Source organism: Pseudophryne corroboree, unplaced genomic scaffold, assembly GCF_028390025.1.
Source record: "Pseudophryne corroboree isolate aPseCor3 unplaced genomic scaffold, aPseCor3.hap2 scaffold_501, whole genome shotgun sequence".
Classification (NCBI taxonomy): Eukaryota; Metazoa; Chordata; class Amphibia; order Anura; family Myobatrachidae; genus Pseudophryne; species Pseudophryne corroboree.
In genome coordinates this window covers 24,273-47,816 of record NW_026970107.1, presented here as the reverse complement: position 1 = coordinate 47,816, position 23,544 = coordinate 24,273, and the positions used below count along the sequence as shown (strand labels likewise).

At 49.5% G+C, this 23,544-nt stretch overlaps 1 protein-coding gene across 1 annotated transcript in view; it reads right to left on the bottom strand.

The window, feature by feature from the left end:
- Positions 1-21,308, bottom strand: part of LOC135030565 (heat shock 70 kDa protein 12A) — a 251,484-nt gene extending 230,176 nt beyond the window's left edge. Inside the window, exon 1 of the mRNA XM_063953943.1 lies at positions 21,126-21,308. Within this exon, the coding sequence (XP_063810013.1) occupies positions 21,126-21,260 (135 nt within the window). The 5' untranslated portion in view covers positions 21,261-21,308. The remainder of the gene's footprint in view (positions 1-21,125) is intronic.
- Positions 21,309-23,544: the final 2,236 nt, after the last annotated feature.

The window sequence follows — 23,544 nt, the reverse complement described above, 5'->3', positions numbered from 1 at the left end:
CAGGGATTCCTGGGTTCAGCATGGAGGGTTTTCACAACAGCTGGTACTGCAACATCTCAGCATTCCTGATATAGCTGGTACTGTCCATCCCAGCATTCCTGATATATTGTAGCTGGAACTGTCCCTCTCAGCATTCCTGATATAGCTGGTACCGTCCATCCCAGCGTTCCTGATATAGCTGGTACTGTCCATCCCAGTGTTCCTGATACAGCTGGTGCTGTCCATCCCAGTGTTCCTGATATAGCTGGTACTGTCTGTGAAGACCAGGAGTATTAGAGCATAAACTCAGAGTGTACTCCAGGACTTCTGGGTCAGGTCACGCAGACAGGAGACAGATAAAGATATAACAATATATTTATTAGGTATTTACTTAGTACATGCTCTCTAAATCAACTATAAGATAAACACAGTTGAAATTAACCCCAGAACAACAGGTCCCAATAAACAGCAGTTTACCGTCAGACTTCCCAGCACTTTCCCACATGCTCTTGTCCGGATGTAGTATAATTGTGGAGGATCACAGGAGTTTCAAGCAGTGTTCATACAGCAGAGCCAACAAGTCTGCAAATCCAGAGAAAAGTGGGTAATCCAGTAGCCACAATGCTCCCAGGCCAAATCCTCAGCACACTAGCAGGAGCTGAGACTCCAGGACTAGTAGCTTTTAGAAGCCAAACTCACACACCCCTGGTGATCTCTTGCCTTCCCTTTTTAAACAACATTCCAATTTCCACCACCAAAAGTCCCTCCTGATTGGAAGAGTTCCATGAAGGTCTGTAAAAGAGATGAGTCATGAGGAGATCCCCCCTGCTGTTCGCATGCCCCAGTGTCTGACTCAGTCCTAGGGGAGAACAATGGGATCTTGACACAATTAATCCCTTGGTGATGGGGGAAGATAGACAGTCACTCCCTGTTTTATCCTTTTATAGTCATACAGTATGTGACCTCAGAGGGCTCCAACTGCTCCCAGCTTCCTGCTATAGGTGTCTAGTGACTGGTCCAGCATAACACATCACACCTGGCCCTGTTTAAGAACAATAGCTACTACAACATAGTCAGAATGGACCTTGGACAGTATATTCTGTCACATACCTCCCTCTTCTTAAATCAAGGGAGCAGGGTTGAATCCTTTTCCTGGACCAGCCATGTGACCTTTACCAGGTGCGATGCTGTTTCCTTCTTCTCTCCTAGATAATCCATCAGCGTTGGTATGCTCACGGCCCTTTTTGTGAGAGATGGAGAAGTTAAAACTTTGCAAGGCAAGACTCCATCGTAGTAATCGCCCATTGTCCCCAGCTGTCTTTTGTAACCAATGAAGTGGATTGTGGTCAGTCACCACTGTAAATTCTCGTCCATAAAGGTACGGTTGTAACTTTTTCAAGGCCCACACAATGGCCAGGCATTCTTTCTCAATGGTGGCATAAGCCACTTCCCGATCCACCAGTTTACGGGACAAATATACCACAGGGTGGTCACGGCCATCCTCCCCCACTTGGCATAACACTGCTCCCAAACCACAACCAGAGGCGTCAGTTTGAACAAAGAACTTCTTGGAGAAGTCGGGGGCAGCTAGTACTGGGGCACTGGAGAGGGCTTCTTTCAGGGCCACAAATGCACTCTCACACTCAGGGGACCATGCAACCTGTCTAGCATATTTCTTTTTGGTCAGGTCAGTCAAAGGTTTGGCCAATGTGCTGTATTGGGGAACAAACCTCCTATAGTAGCCAGCTAGTCCTAAAAATGCTCTTACTTGTTTCTGATTGGAAGGTCTTGGCCAGTTTAGAATGGCTTCCACTTTAGCTGGCTCTGATCTAATCTTACCCCCTCCCACTCGGTGACCCAGATATTGCACTTCAGCCATTCCTATTTGGCATTTATCAGGACGGATGGTTAACCCACCCTGCTGAATACGCTTGAGGACCTCGGCCACATGTGATAGATGGTCTTCCCAGCAAGAACTAAATATAGCTATGTCATCTAGGTATGCTTGTGCAAAATCCTGACACCCTTCCAGCATTACATCTATAGCTCTTTGGAAAGTGGCCGGGGCATTCTTCATGCCAAAGGGCATCGCCAAAAAATGATAAAGCCCAAATGGAGTGGTAAACGCAGATTTTTCTTGGGCCTCAGGACTTAAGGGGACCTGCCAGTATCCTTTACTAAGATCTAGAGTGGTTACATAGGTTGCTCCCCCTAATCTCTCCAACAACTCTACCACCCGGGGCATGGGATATGCATCTGTGACAGTCACCTCATTCAAACGTCGATAATCCACACAGAATCTGGTGGTCCCATCCTTCTTGGGAACTAACACTACCCCGGCTGCCCATGGACTATTGGACTTCACAATAACCCCTAATGCCAGCATCTCATCATACTCCCTTTTTAGGCTGCCTGCTACCTCAGGCGTGACTCGGTATGGTTTTTGCCGGATGGGCTTGACCTCCCCTGTATCTACCACATGCTGAGTGAGGGTTGTGGTCCCTGGAATACATGTAAATTGCAAAACCTGGGCCATTAACACCTCCCCCATGTCCTGACGCTGGGCAACACTAAGTTTTTCCCCATATTGGACTGCCTCCAATCCTATGCCCTTCTTGCATTCCTCTAACAAATCAGGTAAGGGGTCTAACTCAGGGGCCTCCATGGGGGGACAACATACTACCATTGCTGCTACATTTCTTTCCACATAAGCTTTGAGACGATTAATGTGGAAATTTCTGACTTGTTGGCCAGCCTTATCCAGGGCCACAATGTAATTCACTGGGCCTGACTGTTTTACCACAGTATAAGGGCCATCCCAGGTAGCCTGTAATTTATTCTTACGTACAGGAATAAGCACCATTACTTTCTGTCCCTCGTGTAATTCCCTGAGTCTGGCATTCTGATTATACCATTCAGATTGGCGGGCCTGTGCCCCTTGGAGATTAGTTTGTGTTAAGGCCATTAACCTCGCCATCCTTTCCCGCATCTGTGCCACATACTGCAGGATGGGTTGACCATGATCAATAAAGCTTCCTTCCCAGCTTTCACGGACTAGATCTAGTGGTCCTCTGACCCTGCGGCCATACAACAATTGAAAGGGGGAATACCCAGTAGAATCTTGTGGCACTTCCCTATATGCAAACAGGAGCTGCTGTAGTGCATTTTCCCAGTCCCTCCCCTCTGACTGCACATAAGCCTGCAACAGGTGTTTGAGGGTTCTATTAAATCTCTCACATAATCCATTAGTCTGTGGGTGATAGGGGGTGGTCCTTAATGGACGTATTCCCCATTTTTCCCATAATGTCTGTAATAATTCCCCCTGAAATTGGGCCCCCTGATCCGTTACAATCTCTTGGGGATAGCCCAGTCTACTAAATATGTCACTCAGGGCCTGAGCTACATGCTCTGCATCTATAGAGGAGAGTGCTACAAGCCTCGGGATATCGAGTTGCAAAGTCTATGAGGGTCAGAATATATCTTTTTCCTGAATGACTAGGAATCTTAAGAGGCCCGACTATATCTACGGCTACCCGCTGAAAGGGTTCCCCAATTATAGGTAAAGGATGTAGAGGGGCTCTTTGTGGTACACCTCCTAACCTCTGACAGGTATCACAGGAGGCTCGATAATGCTTCACATCATGGGATACCTTGGGCCAAAAAAAACTTCTCAAAACTCGAGCAAGAGTTTTCCTGACACCAAAGTGTCCAGCTGCTGGTATGTCATGGGCTAAGGTCAACAGCTGCTGTCGATATCTTTGGGGAACCACCAATTGCTTTAAGGCACTGCCATGGTCCAGATCCTCACTATGAGGAGAAATTCTATACAACAGCCCGTTCACCCATCCTACCTTATACCCTTCAGAGTCAGAAAACCCACTATCTGCTGCACTTCGAAGTTTGGCTAAGGTGGGATCAGTTTTCTGTAGCTTTCTGAATTCACTTCTATCTACCTCCCCCAAGTCAACTACAGTACTCCTATTTCTAAACATATCCTTCTCAGTGATAGGCATACTCACCACCTGTGGATTGGGTTCAGAAGCAGTAGTGTGTTGGATCTGAGTGAGAGTGGGCCCCAGGGTGGACGAAGATGCAGAGTTTGTCTCTGTTGAGAGGGTCATTCTCCGGGCTTGGTTCCTGGTCACCACTTGAACAAAATGTGTGACCAGTCCCTGTCCTAGGTCATTCCCCAGAATGACTTTTGCTGGCAGGCCGCTAAGAACTCCTACATCCACAGGGCCATGGTCTGCCCCCCAGTCCAGATGCACTCGGGCTACTGGGATATCTCGAACTTGATTCCCTGCTGTGGCGATTCTAACCCTTTGGTCCTCAAGGATCTTGTCTACTGACACCAGGTCAGGTTCTATGAGGGTAAGGGAGGCTCCTGAATCTCTCAAACCCTGGACCTCCTGGTCATCCACCCAGACAGACTGCAAATGACCTTTCATGTTTCTGGGAGTTTGGCGTCCCTCCTCCACTACCAGGTCCACCACATACACACCATCTCTTCAGTTGTCTGGCAAATTCAGCATGGGAGTCATCCCCCCCACGATTTAGTGTCCGGAATTTTGCCCGATAGGATTCGGGGGTGACTTGGAATTTTGCCAGCAGGGCTTTCTTCACCAGTTGGTAGTTTCCCACATCCTCATTTGCTAGCGATTGATAGGCTTGCTGAGCTTTGCCTGTTAAACTGGGTCCCACATAACAAGCCCACTCCTCCTCATCAATCTGGTGCACGGTCATCAGTTTCTCAAACACCTGCAGATGAGTATCAATGTCTGTCTCTTCTTCCTTAAATCTGGGCACATCTCCATATCTTAGACGTGGCTTTCTGCTTTCTTCTTCTTGCACAGCCTGTCTAGCTGGTCCCTCCGGGTAGATATTTACTCCCAGCACAGTTTGTATTACTCCTGCCCTCTCCCTAGAGGTAGCTCTGTCCCCTAGGGCTTTCATCCACTGCTCCAATGTTTCAGGAGTTGCCTCTGGTCTCTGCATTCTCCCCATTCTTGTCCCCACTGCTGGGATTTGCTGTTCCTCCTCATCACTTAGAGCAATCTCCCCTGGGTGAGCTCTGTCAAACTCCAATAGTAGATTGATTAACACATCCTTTTGTTCAGTTCCATTACAGGGGATCTTCTTTAGCTTGCAGAACTCAAACAACTGCTGTTTCCTAGTCCTCCTGTAATATGTCTCTGCTTCCCTCAAATCTCCTATTGCAGCTTCACTAGCCATTCTTCCTGAGATGTCTCTTGGGTTATCTGATGGGACTGATGTTAATTGGCTACTTTTTACTAAAACCTGTTCCTGGAGAGCTTGGTGTATCTCTATACAGCACCTTATGCTCTTACCACTGGACGGGACTGCGTGACCCCACTGTCTGCCACCAATTGTGAAGACCAGGAGTATTAGAGCATAAACTCAGAGTGTACTCCAGGACTTCTGGGTCAGGTCACGCAGACAGGAGACAGATAAAGATATAACAATATATTTATTAGGTATTTACTTAGTACAAGCTCTCTAAATCAACTATAAGATAAACACAGTTGAAATTAACCCCAGAACAACAGGTCCCAATAAACAGCAGTTTACCGTCAGACTTCCCAGCACTTTCCCACATGCTCTTGTCCGGTGTAGTATAATTGTGGAGGATCACAGGAGTTTCAAGCAGTGTTCATACAGCAGAGCCAACAAGTCTGCAAATCCAGAGAAAAGTGGGTAATCCAGTAGCCACAATGCTCCCAGGCCAAATCCTCAGCACACTAGCAGGAGCTGAGACTCCAGGACTAGTAGCTTTTAGAAGCCAAACTCACACACACCCTGGAGATCTCTTGCCTTCCCTTTTTAAACAACATTCCAATTTCCACCACCAAAAGTCCCTCCTGATTGGAAGAGTTCCATGAAGGTCTGTAAAAGAGATGAGTCATGAGGAGATCCCCCCCTGCTGTTCGCATGCCCCAGTGTCTGACTCAGTCCTAGGGGAGAACAATGGGATCTTGACACAATTAATCCCTTGGTGATGGGGGAAGATAGCCAGTCACTCCCTGTTTTATCCTTTTATAGTCATACAGTATGTGACCTCAGAGGGCTCCAACTGCTCCCAGCTTCCTGCTATAGGTGTCTAGTGACTGGTCCAGCATAACACATCACACCTGGCCCTGTTTAAGAACAATAGCTACTACAACATAGTCAGAATGGACCTTGGACAGTATAGTCTGTCACACTGTCCATCCCAGTGTTCCTGATATAGCTGGTACTGTCCATCCCAGCGTTCCTGATATATTGTAGCTGGAACTGTCCCTCTCAGCATTCCTGATATAGCTGGTACCGTCCATCCCAGCGTTCCTGATATAGCTGGTACTGTCCATCCCAGCGTTCCTGATATAGCTGGTACTCTCCATCCCAGCATTCCTGATATAGCAGGTACTGTCCATCCCAGCGTTCCTGATATAGCTGGAACTGCCCATCCCAGCATTCCTGATATAGCTGGTACTGTCCATCCCAGCGTTCCTGATATAGCTGGTACTCTCCATCCCAGCATTCCTGATATAGCTGGTACTGTCCATTCCAGCGTTCCTGATATAGCTGGAACTGCCCATCCCAGCGTTCCTGATATAGCTGGTACTCTCCATCCCAGCGTTCCTGATATAGCTGGTACTCTCCATCCCAGCATTCCTGATATAGCTGGTACTGTCCATCCCAGCGTTCCTGATATAGCTGGTACTCTCCATCCCAGCAATCCTGATATAGCTGGTACTGTCCATCCCAGCATTCCTGATATAGCTGGTACTGTACATCCCAGCATTCCTGATATAGCTGGTACTCTCCATCCCAGCGTTCCTGATATAGCTGTACTGTCCATCCCAGCATTCCTGATATAGCTGGTACTGTACATCCCAGCATTCCTGATATAGCTGGTACTCTCCATCCCAGCATTCCTGATATAGCTGGTACTGTCCATCCCAGCGTTCCTGATATAGCTGGTACTCTCCATCCCAGCATTCCTGATATAGCAGGTACTGTCCATCCCAGCGTTCCTGATATAGCTGGAACTGCCCATCCCAGCATTCCTGATATAGCTGGTACTGTCCATCCCAGCGTTCCTGATATAGCTGGTACTCTCCATCCCAGCATTCCTGATATAGCTGGTACTGTCCATTCCAGCGTTCCTGATATAGCTGGAACTGCCCATCCCAGCGTTCCTGATATAGCTGGTACTCTCCATCCCAGCGTTCCTGATATAGCTGGTACTCTCCATCCCAGCATTCCTGATATAGCTGGTACTGTCCATCCCAGCGTTCCTGATATAGCTGGTACTCTCCATCCCAGCGTTCCTGATATAGCTGGTACTGTCCATCCCAGCATTCCTGATATAGCTGGTACTGCAACATCTCAGCATTCCTGATATAGCTGGTACTGTCCATCCCAGCGTTCCAGATATAGCTGGTACTGTCCATCCCAGCATTCCTGCTTTAGCTGGTACTGTCCATCCCAGTATTCCTGGTATAGCTGGTACTCTCCATCCCAGCGTTCCTGATATAGCTGGTACTCTCCATCCCAGCATTCCTGATATAGCTGGTACTGTCCATCCCAGCGTTCCTGATATAGCTGGAACTGCACATCCCAGCATTCCTGATATAGCTGGTACTCTCCATCCCAGCATTCCTGATATAGCTGGAACTGCCCATCCCAGCGTTCTTGATATAGCTGGTACTGTCCATCCCAGCATTCCTGATATAGCTGGTACTGTTCATCCCAGCGTTCTTGATATAGCTGGTACTGTCCATCCCAGCATTCCTGATGTAGCTGGTACTCTCCATCCCAGCATTCCTGATATAGCTGGTACTGTCCATCCCAGCGTTCCTGATATAGCTGGTACTGTCCATCCCAGCATTCCTGATATAGCTGGTACTCTCCATCCCAGCATTCCTGATATAGCTGGTACTGTCCATCCCAGCATTCCTGATATAGCTGGTACAGTCCATCCCAGCGTTCCTGATATAGCTGGTACTCTCCATCCCAGCATTCCTGATATAGCTGGTACTGTCCATCCCAGCATTCCTGATATAGCTGGTACTCTCCATCCCAGCATTCCTGATATAGCTGGTACTCTCCCTCCCAGCATTCCTGATATAGCTGGTACTCTCCATCCCAGCATTCCTGATATAGCTGGTACTGTCCATCCCAGCATTCCTGATATAGCTGGTACTGTCCATCCCAGCGTTCCTGATATAGCTGGTACTCTCCATCCCAGCATTCCTGATACAGCTGGTACTGTCCATCCCAGCGTTCCTGATACAGCTGGTACTGTCCATCCCAGCGTTCCTGATATAGCTGGTACTGTCCATCCCAGCGTTCCTGATATAGCTGGTACTCTCCATCCCAGCATTCCTGATATAGCTGGTACTGTCCATCCCAGCGTTCCTGATATAGCTGGTACTCTCCATCCCAGCGTTCCTGATATAGCTGGTACTCTCCATCCCAGCGTTCCTGATATAGCTGGAACTCTCCATCCCAGCATTCCTGATATAGCTGGTACTCTACATCCCAGCATTCCTGATATAGCAGGTTCTGTCCATCCCAGCGTTCCTGATATAGCTGGTACTCTCCATCCCAGCGTTCCTGATATAGCTGGTACTGTCCATCCCAGCGTTCCTGATATAGCTGGTACTGCAACATCTCAGCATTCCTGATATAGCTGGTACTGCAACATCTCAGCATTCCTGCTATAGCTGGTACTGTCCATCCCAGTATTCCTGGTATAGCTGGTACTCTCCATCCCAGCATTCCTGATATAGCTGGTACTCTCCATCCCAGCATTCCTGATATAGCTGGTACTCTCCATCCCAGCATTCCTGATATAGCTGGTACTCTCCATCCCAGCATTCCTGATATAGCTGGTACTGACCATCCCAGCATTCCTGATATAGCTGGTACTGTCCATCCCAGCATTCCTGATACAGCTGGTACTCTCCATCCCAGCATTCCTGATATAGCTGGTACTGTCCATCCCAGCGTTCCTGATATAGCTGGTACTCTCCATCCCAGCATTCCTGATATAGCTGGTACTGTCCATCCCAGCATTCCTGATATAGCTGGTACTCTCCATCCCAGCATTCCTGATATAGCTGGTACTCTCCATCCCAGCGTTCCTGATATAGCTGGTACTGTCCATCCCAGCATTCCTGATATAGCAGGTACTGTCCATCCCAGCGTTCCTGATATAGCTGGCAATCTCCATCCCAGCGTTCCTGATATAGCTGGTACTGTCCATCCCAGCGTTCCTGATATAGCTGGTACTCTCCATCCCCGCATTCCTGATATAGCTGGTACTGTCCATCCCAGCATTCCTGATATAGCTGGTACTCTCCATCCCAGCATTCCTGATATAGCTGGTACTGTCCGTCCCAGCGTTCCTGATATAGCTGGTACTCTCCATCCCAGCATTCCTGATATAGCTGGTACTGTCCATCCCAGCATTCCGGATATAGCAGGTACTGTCCATCCCAGCATTCCTGATATAGCTGGTACTGTCCATCCCAGCATTCCTGATATAGCAGGTACTGTCCATCCCAGCATTCCTGATATAGCTGGCACTCTCCATCCCAGCGTTCCTGATATAGCTGGTACTGTCCATCCCAGCGTTCCTGATATAGCTGGTACTCTCCATCCCAGTGTTCCTGATATAGCTGGTACTCTCCATCCCAGTGTTCCTGATATAGCTGGTACTGTCCATCCCAGCATTCATATCATAGCTGGTACTGTCCATCCCAGTGTTCCTGATATAGATGGTACTGTCCATCCCAGCGTTCCTGATATAGCTGGTACTCTCCATCCCAGCATTCCTGATATAGCTGGTACTCTCCATCCCAGCATTCCGGATATAGCTGGCACTGTCCATCCCAGCATTCCTGATATAGCTGGTACTGTCCATCCCAGCATTCCTGATATAGCAGGTACTGTCCATCCCAGCGTTCCTGATATAGCTGGTACTCTCCATCCCAGCATTCCTGATATAGCTGGTACTCTCCATCCCAGCATTCCTGATATAGCTGGTACTCTCCATCCCAGCATTCCTGATATAGCTGGTACTGTCCATCCCAGCATTCCTGATATAGCTGGTACTGTCCATCCCAGCATTCCTGATACAGCTGGTACTCTCCATCCCAGCATTCCTGATATAGCTGGTACTGTCCATCCCAGCGTTCCTGATATAGCTGGTACTGTCCATCCCAGCATTCCTGATATAGCTGGTACTGTCCATCCCAGCATTCCTGATATAGCTGGTACTGTCCATCCCAGCATTCCTGATATAGCTGGTACTCTCCATCCCAGCATTCCTGATATAGCTGGTACTGTCCGTCCCAGCGTTCCTGATATAGCTGGTACTCTCCATCCCAGCATTCCTGATATAGCTGGTACTGTCCATCCCAGCATTCCGGATATAGCAGGTACTCTCCATCCCAGCATTCCTGATATAGCTGGTACTGTCCATCCCAGCATTCCTGATATAGCAGGTACTGTCCATCCCAGCGTTCCTGATATAGCTGGTACTCTCCATCCCAGCATTCCTGATATAGCTGTTACTCTCCATCCCAGCATTCCTGATATAGCTGGTACTCTCCATCCCAGCGTTCCTGATATAGCTGGTACTCTCCATTCCAGCATTCCTGATATAGCAGGTCCTGTCCATCCCAGCGTTCCTGATATAGCTGGTACTCTCCACCCCAGCGTTCCTGATATAGCTGGTACTCTCCATCCCAGCATTCCTGATATAGCTGGTACTGTCCATCCCAGCATTCATATCATAGCTGGTACTGTCCATCCCAGCGTTCCTGATATAGATGGTACTGTCCATCCCAGCGTTCCTGATATAGCTGGTACTCTCCATCCCAGCATTCCTGATATAGCAGGTACTGTCCATCCCAGCGTTCCTGATATAGCTGGTACTCTCCATCCCAGTGTTCCTGATATAGCTGGTACTCTCCATCCCAGTGTTCCTGATATAGCTGGTACTCTCCATCCCAGCATTCCTGATATAGCTGGTACTGTCCATCCCAGCGTTCCTGATACAGCCGGTACTCTCCATCCCAGCATTCCTGATATAGCTGGTACTCTCCATCCCAGCGTTCCTGATACAGCCGGTACTGTCCATCCCAGTGTTCCTGATATAGCTGGTACTCTCCACCCCAGCATTCCTGATATAGCTGGTACTCTCCATCCCAGCATTCCTGATATAGCTGGTACTGTCCATCCCAGCATTCATATCATAGCTGGTACTGTCCATCCCAGCGTTCCTGATATAGATGGTACTGTCCATCCCAGCGTTCCTGATATAGCTGGTACTCTCCATCCCAGCATTCCTGATATAGCTGGTACTCTCCATCCCAGCATTCCTGATATAGCTGGTACTGTCCATCCCAGCATTCCTGATATAGCTGGTACTCTCCATCCCAGCATTCCTGATATAGCTGGTACTCTCCATCCCAGCATTCCTGATATAGCTGGTACTCTCCATCCCAGCATTCCTGATATAGCTGGAACTGTCCATCCCAGCATTCCTGACATAGCTGGTACTGTCCATCCCAGCGTTCCTGATATAGCTGGTACTCTCCATCCCAGCATTCCGGATATAGCAAGTACTGTCCATCCCAGCATTCCTGATATAGCTGGCACTGTCCATCCCAGCATTCATGATATAGCAGGTACTGTCCATCCCAGCGTTCCTGATATAGCTGGTACTCTCCATCCCAGCATTCCTGATATAGCTGGTACTCTCCATCCCAGCATTCCTGATAGAGCTGGTACTCTCCATCCCAGCGTTCCTGATATAGCTGGTACTCTCCATTCCAGCGTTCCTGATATAGCAGGTCCTGTCCATCCCAGCGTTCCTGATATAGCTGGTACTCTCCATTCCAGCGTTCCTGATATAGCTGATACTGTCCATCCCAGCATTCCTGATATAGCTGGTACTGTCCGTCCCAGGATTCCTGATATAGCTGGTACTGTCCATCCCAGCATTCCTGATATAGCTGGTACTGTCCATCCCAGCATTCCTGATATAGCTGGTACTGTCCATCCCAGCATTCCTGATATAGCTGGCACTGTCCATCTCAGCATTCCTATCATAGCAGGTACTCTCCATCCCAGCATTCCTGATATAGCTGGTACTATTCATCCCAGCGTTCCTGATATAGCTGGTACTGTCCATCCCAGCATTCCTATCATAGCTGGTACTGTCCATCCCAGCGTTCCTGATATAGCTGGTACTGTCCATCCCAGCGGTCCTGATATAGCTGGTACTCTCCATCCCACCATTCCTGATATAGCTGGTACTCTCCATCCCAGCATTCCTGATATAGCTGGTACTCTCCATTCCAGCATTCCTGATATAGCTGGTACTGTCCATCCCAGCATTCCTGATATAGCTGGTACTGTCCATCCCAGGATTCCTGATATAGCTGGTACTGTCCATCCCAGCATTCCTGATATAGCTGGTACTCTCCATCCCAGCATTCCTATCATAGCTGGTACTCTCCATCCCAGCATTCCTGATATAGCTGGTACTGTTCATCCCAGCGTTCCTGACATAGCTGGTACTGTCCATCCCAGCATTCCTATCATAGCTGGTACTGTCCATCCCAGCGTTCCTGATATATCTGGTACTGTCCATCCCAGCGGTCCTGATATAGCTGGTACTGTCCATCCCAGCATTCCTGATATAGCTGGTACTCTCCATCCCAGCATTCCTGATATAGCTGGTACTCTCCATCCCAGCATTCCTGATATAGCTGGTACTGTCCATCCCAGCATTCATATCATAGCGGTACTGTCCATCCCAGTGTTCCTGATATAGCTGGTACTCTCCATCCCAGCATTCCTGATATAGCTGGTACTGTCCATCCCAGCATTCCTGATATAGCTGATACACTCCATCCCAGCGTTCCTGATATAGCTGGTACTCTCCATCCCAGCATTCCTGTTATAGCTGGTACTCTCCATCCCAGCATTCCTGATATAGCTGGTACTCACCATTCCAGCGTTCCTGATATAGGTGATACTGTCCATCCCAGCATTCCTGATATAGCTGGTACTGTCCATCCCAGGATTCCTGATATAGCTGGTACTGTCCATCCCAGCATTTCTGATATAGCTGGTACTGTCCATCCCAGCATTCCTGATATAGCTGGTACTGTCCATCTCAGCATTCCTGATATAGCTGGTACTGTCCATCCCAGCATTCCTGATATAGCTGGTACTGTCCATCCCAGCATTCCTGATATAGCTGGTACTGTCCATCCCAGCATTCCTGATATAGCTGGTACTCTCCATCCCAGCATTCCTGATATAGCTGGTACTCTCCATCCCAGCATTCCTGATATAGCTGGTACTGTCCATCCCAGCATTCATATCATAGCGGTACTGTCCATTCCAGTGTTCCTGATATAGCTGGTACTCTCCATCCCAGCATTCCTGATATAGCTGGTACTGTCCATCCCAGCGTTCCTGATATAGCTGGTACTCTCCATCCCAGCATTCCTGTTATAGCTGGTACTCTCCATCCCAGCATTCCTGATATAGCTGGTACTCACCATTCCAGCGTTCCTGATATAGGTGATACTGTCCATCCCAGCATTCCTGATATAGCTGGTACTGTCCATCCCAGGATTCCTGATATAGCTGGTACTGTCCATCCCAGCATTTCTGATATAGCTGGTACTGTCCATCCCAGCATTCCTGATATAGCTGGTACTGTCCATCTCAGCATTCCTGATATAGCTGGTACTGTCCATCCCAGCATTCCTGATATAGCTGGTACTGTCCATCCCAGCATTCCTGATATAGCTGGTACTGTCCATCCCAGCGTTCCTGATATAGCTGGTACTGTCCATCCCAGCGTTCCTGATATAGCTGGTACTGTCCATCCTAGCGTTCCTGATATAGCTGGTACTCTCCATCCCAGCGTTCCTGATATAGCTGTACTGTACAACCCAGCATTCCTGATATAGCTGGTACTCTCCATCCCAGCGTTCCTGATATAGCTGGTACTGTCCATCCCAGCATTCCTGATATAGCTGGTACTGCAACATCTCAGCATTCCTGATATAGCTGGTACTGTCCATCCCAGCGTTCCTGATATAGCTGGTACTCTTCATCCCAGCGTTCCTGATATAGCTGGTACTGTCCATCCCAGCGTTCCTGATATAGCTGGTACTGTCCATCCCAGCATTCCTGATATAGCTGGTACTGCAACATCTCAGCATTCCTGATATAGCTGGTACTGTCCATCCCAGCATTCCTGATATATCTGGTACTGTCCATCTCAGCATTCCTGATATAGCTGGTACTCTCCATCCCAGCATTCCTGATATAGCTGGTACTGTCCATCCCAGCATTCCTGATATAGCTGGTACTCTCCATCCCAGCGTTCCTGATATAGCTGGTACTCTCCATCCCAGCATTCCTGATATAGCTGGCACTGTCCATCCCAGCGTTCCTGATATAGCTGGTACTGTCCATCCCAGCGTTCCTGATATAGCTGGTACTGTCCATCCCAGCATTCCTGATATAGCTGGTACTGCAACATCTCAGCATTCCTGATATAGCTGTTCTCTCCATCCCAGCGTTCCAGATATAGCTGGAACTGTCCATCCCAGCATTCTTGATATAGCTGGTACTGTCCATCCCATCATTCCTGATATAGCTGGTACTCTCCATCCCAGCATTCCTGATATAGCTGGTACTGTCCATCCCAGCATTCCTGATATAGCAGGTACTCTCCATCCCAGTATTCCTGATATAGCTGGAACTCTCCATCCCAGTATTCCTGATATAGCTGGTACTGTCCATCCCAGCGTTCCTGATACAGCCGGTACTCTCCATCCCAGCATTCCTGATATAGCTGGTACTGTCCATCCCAGCGTTCCTGATACAGCCGGTACTGTCCATCCCAGCATTCCTGATATAGCTGGAACTGCCCATCCCAGCATTCCTGAATAGCTGTTACTGTTCATCCCAGCATTCCTGATATAGCTGCAGAGCCGGCCATAGGTATAGGCAAACTAGGCAATTGCCTAGGGCATTTGATATGCCTCGGGGCATCAGCAGCTTCTACTGATTAAAATGATATGCGGCATGCCTATATTCTGTGTGTAGCATTTAATATGCAGATACAGCCACAGTCTCACACAGTATATTGGCATGCTGCATATAATTTTAATCAGCAGAAGCTGCTTGTGCATCCTAGCCACATAGCAATGCAAATAAGATGCATTTTCATAAAAAAAGTGTGCCCGACGTTAGCTTTGAGGCAATATTTATGAGGACACATCTGTATCCAAGCAGAGGCAGAGGTCACAGTGTTAGTGGCAGTGTGAGTGGGTTGGTTGTGCAGTAGTGTTCGGAATATGTGTAAGGAGCATTATGTGTGTCATGTAGAAATGCATTAATAATGTGCAATATATGTGTAATGGGCACTGTGTGTGTCATTATGTGTATAGGGGCACTAATAATGTGCAGCAAATGTGTAGGGGGCACTATGTGTGTCATTATGTGTATAAGGGCATTAATAATGTGCAGCATATGTGTAAGGGACATTATGTGTAAAAGGGCATTAATAAAGGTTGTCATAATGTGTAAGGCGCATTATGTTTATAAGGACATTAATAATGTGTCTCATATGTGTTAGGGGCATTACTGTGTGGCATTATGTGTATAAGGTGCTCTACTATGTGGCGTTGTGTATAGAAAGGGCACTACTGTGTCGTCTAATGTGAATAAAGAGCAATAGGGTGTGGTGTAATGTGAATTAGGAGCAATTCAGTGTGATGTAATGTGAATAAGGGGCTCTACTGTGAGGAGTAACGTTTATAAGGTAAAGTGATACTTCTGTGGGATGTAATATGAATTATGGACACTATCACATGATCAAATGTGAATAAAGTTGCAGTACTGTGTGGCGTTATTGGAATTGGGGTTACTATTGTGTGGCCATGCCCCTTGCCAGCAAAAACACACCCCTTTTTGGGTTGTGCGCCAAATGTGCGAACTGTTCCTATTTAAAATATAGGGGGCACAAATACCAAAATAAGGACTGCTATGGATGAGGGGTGATGGTGCTGGGAAAGAGGTGCAAGGTCAGAGGTGGAACCTGCGGTGGTGCTAGGGGGCATCTTGCCTAGGGCATCATATTGGTTAGGGCCGGCTCTGCATAGCTGGTACTGTCCATCCCAGCATTCCTAATACAGCTGGTACTGTCCATCCCAGCATTCCTGATATAGCTGGTACTGTCCCTCCCAGCATTCCTGATATAGCTGGTACTGCAACATCTCAGCATTTCTGATATAGCTGGTACTGCAACATCTCAGCATTCCTGATATAGCTGGTACTGTCCATCCCAGCATTCCTGATATAGCTGGTACTCTCCATCCCAGCGTTCCAGATATAGCTGGTACTGTCCATCCCAGCATTCCTGATATAGCTGGTACTGTCCATCCCAGCATTCCTGATATAGCTGGTACTGTCCATCCCAGCATTCCTGATATAGCTGGTACTGTCCATCCCAGCGTTCCTGATATAGCTGGTACTCTCCATCCCAGCATTCCTGATATAGCTGGTACTCTCCATCCCAGCATTCCTGATATAGCTGGTACTGTCCATCCCAGCGTTCCTGATATAGCTGGTACTCTCCATCCCAGCATTCCTGATATAGCTGGTACTGTCCATCCCAGCGTTCCTGATACAGCCGGTACTCTCCATCCCAGCATTCCTGATATAGCTGGTACTATCCATCCCAGGGTTCCTGATATAGCTGGTACTTTCCATCCCAGCATTCCTGATATAGCTGGTACTATCCATCCCAGGGTTCCTGATATAGCTGGTACTCTCCATCCCAGCATTCCTGATATAGCTGGTACTCTCCATCCCAGCATTCCTGATATAGCTGGTACTCTCCATCCCAGCGTTCCTGATACAGCCGGTATTTTCCATCCCAGCATTCCTGATATAGCTGGTACTCTCCATCCCAGCATTCCTGATATAGCTGGTACTGTCCATCCCAGCATTCCTGATATAGCTGGTACTCTCCATCCCAGCATTCCTGATATAGCTGGTACTGTTCATCCCAGCGTTCCTGATATAGCAGGTACTGTCCATCCCAGCATTCCTGATATAGCTGGTACTGTCCATCCCAGCATTCCTGATATAGCTGGTACTGTCCATCCCAGCATTCCTGATATACCTGGTTATTGTGATTCCCCTCAGAGATCCTGTCACTGTGTGATCCTCTCCCTCTCCCCTCACTGCTTATTGTGATTCCCCTCAGAGATCCTGTCACTGTGTGATCCTCTCCCTCTCCCCTCACTGCTTATTGTGATTCCCCTCAGAGATCCTGTCACTGTGTAATCCTCTCCCTCTCCCCTCACTGCTTATTGTGATTCCCCTCAGAGATCCTGTCACTGTGTAATCCTCTCCCTCTCCCCTCACTGCTTATTGTGATTCCCCTCAGAGATCCTGTCACTGTGTGATCCTCTCACTCTCCCTCACTGCTTATTGTGATTGCCCTCAGAGATCCTGTCACAGTGTAATCCTCTCCCTCTCCCCTCACTGCTTATTGTGATTCCCCTCAGAGATCCTGTCACTGTGTGATCCTCTCCCTCTCCCCTCACTGCTTACTGTGATTCCCCTCAGAGATCCTGTCACTGTGTGATCCTCTCCCTCTCCCCCTCACTGCTTATTGTGATTCCCCTCAGAGATCCTGTCACTGTGTGATCCTCTCCCTCTCCCCCTCACTGCTTATTGTGACTCCCCTCAGAGATCCTGTCAATGTGTAATCCTCTCCCTCTCCCCTCACTGCTTATTGTGATTCCCCTCAGAGATCCTGTCACTGTGTGTTCCTCTCCCTCTCCCCTCACTGCTTATTGTGATTCCCCTCAGAGATCCTGTCACTGTGTGTTCCTCTCACTCTCCCCTCACTGCTTATTGTGATTCTCCTCAGAGATCCTGTCACTGTGTGATCCTCTCCCTCTCCCCTCACTGTTTATTGTGTATCCCCTCAGAGATCCTGTCACTGTGTAATCCTCTCACTCTCCCCCTCACTGCTTATTGTGATTCCCCTCAGAGATCCTGTCACTGTGTGATCCTCTACCTCTCCCCTCAGTGTTTATTGTGTATCCCCTCAGAGATCCTGTCACTGTGTAATCCTCTCCCTCTCCCCTCACTGCTTACTGTGATTCCCCTCAGAGATCCTGTCACTGTGTGATCCTCTCCCTCTCCCCTCACTGCTTACTGTGATTCCCCTCAGAGCTCCTGTCACTGTGTGATCCTCTCCCTCTCCCCTCACTGTTTATTGTGTATCCCCTCAGAGATCCTGTCACTGTGTAATCCTCTCCCTCTCCCCTCAGTGTTTATTGTGATTCCCCTCAGAGATCCTGTCACTGTGTGATCCTCTCCCTCTCCCCTCACTGCTTATTGTGATTCCCCTCAGAGATCCTGTCACTGTGTAATCCTCTCCCTCTCCCCTCAGTGTTTATTGTGATTCCCCTCAGAGATCCTGTCACTGTGTGATCCTCTCCCTCTCCCCTCACTGCTTACTGTGATTCCCCTCAGAGATCCTGTCACTGTGTGATCCTCTCCCCCTCACTGCTTGTTGTGATTCCCCTCAGAGATCCTGTCACTGTATGATCCTCTCACTCTCCCCTCACTGCTTACTGTGATTCCCCTCAGAGATCCTGTCACTGTGTGATCCTCTCCCTCTCCCCTCACTGCTTACTGTGATTCCCCTCAGAGATCCTGTCACTGTGTGATCCTCTCCCCCTCACTGCTTGTTGTGATTCCCCTCAGAGATCCTGTCACTGTATGATCCTCTCACTCTCCCCTCACTGCTTACTGTGATTCCCCTCAGAGATCCTGTCACTGTGTGATCCTCTCCCTCTCCCCTCACTGCTTACTGTGATTCCCCTCAGAGATCCTGTCACTGTGTGATCCTCTCCCTCTCCCCTCACTGCTTACTGTGATTCCCCTCAGAGATCCTGTCACTGTGTAATCCTCTCCCTCTCCCCTCACTGCTTATTGTGATTCCCCTCAGAGATCCTGTCACTGTGTTATCCTCTCCCTCTCCCCTCAGTGTTTATTGTGATTGCCCTCAGAGATCCTGTCACTGTGTAATCCTCTCCCTCTCCCCTCACTGCTTATTGTGATTGCCCTCAGAGATCCTGTCACTGTGTAATCCTCTCCCTCTCCCCTCACTGCTTATTGTGATTCCCCTCAGAGATCCTGTCACTGTGTGATCCTCTCCCTCTCCCCTCACTGCTTACTGTGATTCCCCTCAGAGATCCTGTCACTGTGTGATCCTCTCCCTCTCCCCTCACTGCTTACTGTGATTCCCCTCAGAGCTCCTGTCACTGTGTGATCCTCTCCCTCTCCCCTCACTGCTTATTGTGTATCCCCTCAGAGATCCTGTCACTGTGTAATCCTCTCCCTCTCCCCTCAGTGTTTATTGTGATTCCCCTCAGAGATCCTGTCACTGTGTGATCCTCTCCCTCTCCCCTCACTGCTTACTGTGATTCCCCTCAGAGATCCTGTCACTGTGTGATCCTCTCCCCCTCACTGCTTGTTGTGATTCCCCTCAGAGATCCTGTCACTGTATGATCCTCTCACTCTCCCCTCACTGCTTACTGTGATTCCCCTCAGAGATCCTGTCACTGTGTGATCCTCTCCCTCTCCCCTCACTGCTTACTGTGATTCCCCTCAGAGATCCTGTCACTGTGTGATCCTCTCCCTCTCCCCTCACTGCTTACTGTGATTCCCCTCAGAGATCCTGTCACTGTGTAATCCTCTCCCTCTCCCCTCACTGCTTATTGTGATTCCCCTCAGAGATCCTGTTACTGTGTGATCCTCTCCCTCTCCCCTCACTGCTTACTGTGATTCCCCTCAGAGCTCCTGTCACTGTGTGATCCTCTCCCTCTCCCCTCACTGCTTATTGTGTATCCCCTCAGAGATCCTGTCACTGTGTAATCCTCTCCCTCTCCCCTCAGTGTTTATTGTGATTCCCCTCAGAGATCCTGTCACTGTGTGATCCTCTCCCTCTCCCCTCACTGCTTACTGTGATTCCCCTCAGAGATCCTGTCACTGTGTGATCCTCTCCCCCTCACTGCTTGTTGTGATTCCCCTCAGAGATCCTGTCACTGTATGATCCTCTCACTCTCCCCTCACTGCTTACTGTGATTCCCCTCAGAGATCCTGTCACTGTGTGATCCTCTCCCTCTCCCCTCACTGCTTACTGTGATTCCCCTCAGAGATCCTGTCACTGTGTGATCCTCTCCCTCTCCCCTCACTGCTTACTGTGATTCCCCTCAGAGATCCTGTCACTGTGTAATCCTCTCCCTCTCCCCTCACTACTTATTGTGATTCCCCTCAGAGATCCTGTCACTGTGTTATCCTCTCCCTCTCCCCTCAGTGTTTATTGTGATTCCCCTCAGAGATCCTGTCACTGTGTAATCCTCTCCCTCTCCCCTCACTGCTTATTGTGATTGCCCTCAGAGATCCTGTCACTGTGTAATCCTCTCCCTCTCCCCTCACTGCTTATTGTGATTCCCCTCAGAGCTCCTGTCACTGTGTAATCCTCTCCCTCTCCCCTCACTGCTTATTGTGATTCCCCTCAGAGATCCTGTCACTGTGTTATCCTCTCCCTCTCCCCTCACTGCTTATTGTGATTCCCCTCAGAGCTCCTGTCACTGTGTAATCCTCTCCCTCTCCCCTCAGTGTTTATTGTGTATCCCCTCAGAGATCCTGTCACTGTGTAATCCTCTCCCTCTCCCCTCACTGCTTATTCATTTTCCCTTTCTATTACTTTCTGCCTCTTGTCCGTCTTGTAACTGAGGGACAGATGTATTAACCTGGAGACGGCATAAGGAAGTGATAAACCAGTGATAAGTGCAAGGTGATAACCGCACCAGCAAGTCAGCTCCTAACTGCCAATTTGCATATTTGATCTGATTGGCTGGTCCGTTTAATACCTTGCACTTATCACTTCCTTATGCCGTCTCCAGAATTAATACATCTGTCCCTGAGTCCCTAATGGCCAGCACTGATCTATAGTCTATTATCAGAAAGGGTTAAGTACTGTAAGTGGGCATTATGGAGACACTTACCGTACTGCTGTGCAGCTTCATCTTAAATTTCTCAAAGTACAGCCAGTGCTTGGACTCGCTGGGGTCTAGGTCATGGTAGAAATCCCGAGCAGCAAATCCAAAGCTGTGGAACTTTCTGTCCGGCATCAGAAGCATTGTGGTTGGAGTCTTCTGATTGGAAACTCCTGGATCTCCCCCCTCCCATCGTCTGCAGAAGAAAAAAGAGTTTTAATTTCAGTCCAACAGTATCCGAAAAATCTACTCAATGGGCCTTATGCAGGTTAGTTAGCAATTGGGCAAAACCATGGGGGTCATTCCGAGTTGGTCGCTCATTGAGGATTTTTGCTATACTGCGATTAGTCGCTTACTGCGCATGCGCTTAGTTATTTTACACAAAAGTTAGGTATTTTACTCACGGCATAACGAGGATTTTTCATCGTTCTGGTGATCGTACTGTGATTGACAGGAAGTGGGTGTTTCTGGGGATGTGATGCTGTCAGTGAGGTGGGGGATGTGCTGCTGTCAGTGAGGTGAGGGTGTGCCGCTGTCAGTGAGGTGGGATGTGCTGCTGTCAGTGAGGTGGGGATGTGCTGCTGTCAGTGAGGTGGGGATGTGCTGCTGTCAGTGAGGTGAGGATGTGCTGCTGTCAGTGAGGTGGGGATGTGCTGCTGTCAGTGAGGTGGGGATGTACTGCTGTCAGTGAGGTGAGGGTGTGCCGCTGTCAGTGAGGTGGGGATGTGCCGCTGTCAGTGAGGTGGGATGTGCTGCTGTCAGTAAGGTGGGGGATGTGCTGCTGTCAGTGAGGTGGGGATGTGCCGCTGTCAGTAAGGTGGGGATGTGCCGCTGTCAGTGAGGTGGGGATGTGCTGCTATCAGTGAGGTGGGGGATGTGCTGCTGTCAGTGAGGTGGGGATGTGCTGCTGTCAGTGAGGTGGGATGTGCTGCTGTCAGTGAGGTGGGGATGTGCTGCTGTCAGTGAGACGGGATGTGCTGCTGTCAGTGAGGTGGGGATGTGCTGCTGTCAGTGAGGTGGGGATGTGCAGCTATCAGTGAGACGGGATGTGCTGCTGTCAGTGAGGTGGGGATGTGCTGCTGTCAGTGAGGTGGGGATGTGCAGCTATCAGTGAGACGGGATGTGCTGCTGTCAGTGAGGTGGGGATGTGCTGCTGTCAGTGAGGTGGGGATGTGCAGCTGTCAGTGAGACGGGATGTGCTGCTGTCAGTGAGGTGGGGATGTGCTGCTGTCAGTGAGGTGGGGATGTGCAGCTATCAGTGAGACGGGATGTGCTGCTGTCAGTGAGGTGGGGATGTGCTGCTGTCAGTGAGACGGGATGTGCTGCTGTCAGTGAGGTGGGGATGTGCTGCTGTCAGTGAGGTGGGGATGTGCAGCTATCATTGAGGTGGGGATGTGCTGCTGTCAGTGAGGTGGGGATGTGCTGCTGTCAGTGAGGTGGGGGTGTGCCGCTGTCAGTGAGGTGGGGATGTGTTGCTGTCAGTGAGGTGAGGATGTGCAGCTGTCAGTGAGACGGGATGTGCTGCTGTCAGTGAGGTGGGGATGTGCTGCTGTCAGTGAGGTGGGGATGTGCAGCTATCAGTGAGACGGGATGTGCTGCTGTCAGTGAGGTGGGGATGTGCTGCTGTCAGTGAGACGGGATGTGCTGCTGTCAGTGAGGTGGGGATGTGCTGCTGTCAGTGAGGTGGGGATGTGCAGCTATCAGTGAGGTGGGGGATGTGCTGCTGTCAGTGAGGTGGGGATGTGCTGCTGTCAGTGAGACGGGATGTGCTGCTGTCAGTGAGGTGGGGATGTGCTGCTGTCAGTGAGGTGGGGATGTGCTGCTGTCAGTGAGGTGGGGATGTGCTGCTGTCAGTAAGGTGGGGATGTGCTGCTGTCAGTGAGGCGGGGATGTGCTGCTGTCAGTGAGGTGGGGATGTGCTGCTGTCAGTGAGGTGGGGATGTGCAGCTATCAGTGAGGTGGGGGATGTGCTGCTGTCAGTGAGGTGGGGATGTGCAGCTATCAGTGAGGTGGGGGATGTGCTGCTGTCAGTGAGGTGGGGGATGTGCTGCTGTCAGTGAGACGGGATGTGCTGCTGTCAGTGAGGTGGGGATGTGCTGCTGTCAGTGAGGTGGGGATGTGCTGCTGTCAGTGAGACGGGATGTGCTGCTGTCAGTGAGGTGGGGATGTGCTGCTGTCAGTGAGGTGGGGGATGTGCTGCTGTCAGTGAGACGGGATGTGCTGCTGTCAGTGAGGGGGTGTGTGCTGCTGTCAGTGAGGCGGGGCTGTGCCGCTGTCAGTGAGGTGTGGATGTGCTGCTGTCAGTGAGGCGGGGATGTGCCGCTGTCAGTGAGGTGGGGATGTGCCGCTGTCAGTGAGGTGGGGATGTGCCGCTGTCAGTGAGGTGGGGATGTGCTGCTGTCAGTGAGGTGGGGGGGTGCCGCTGTCA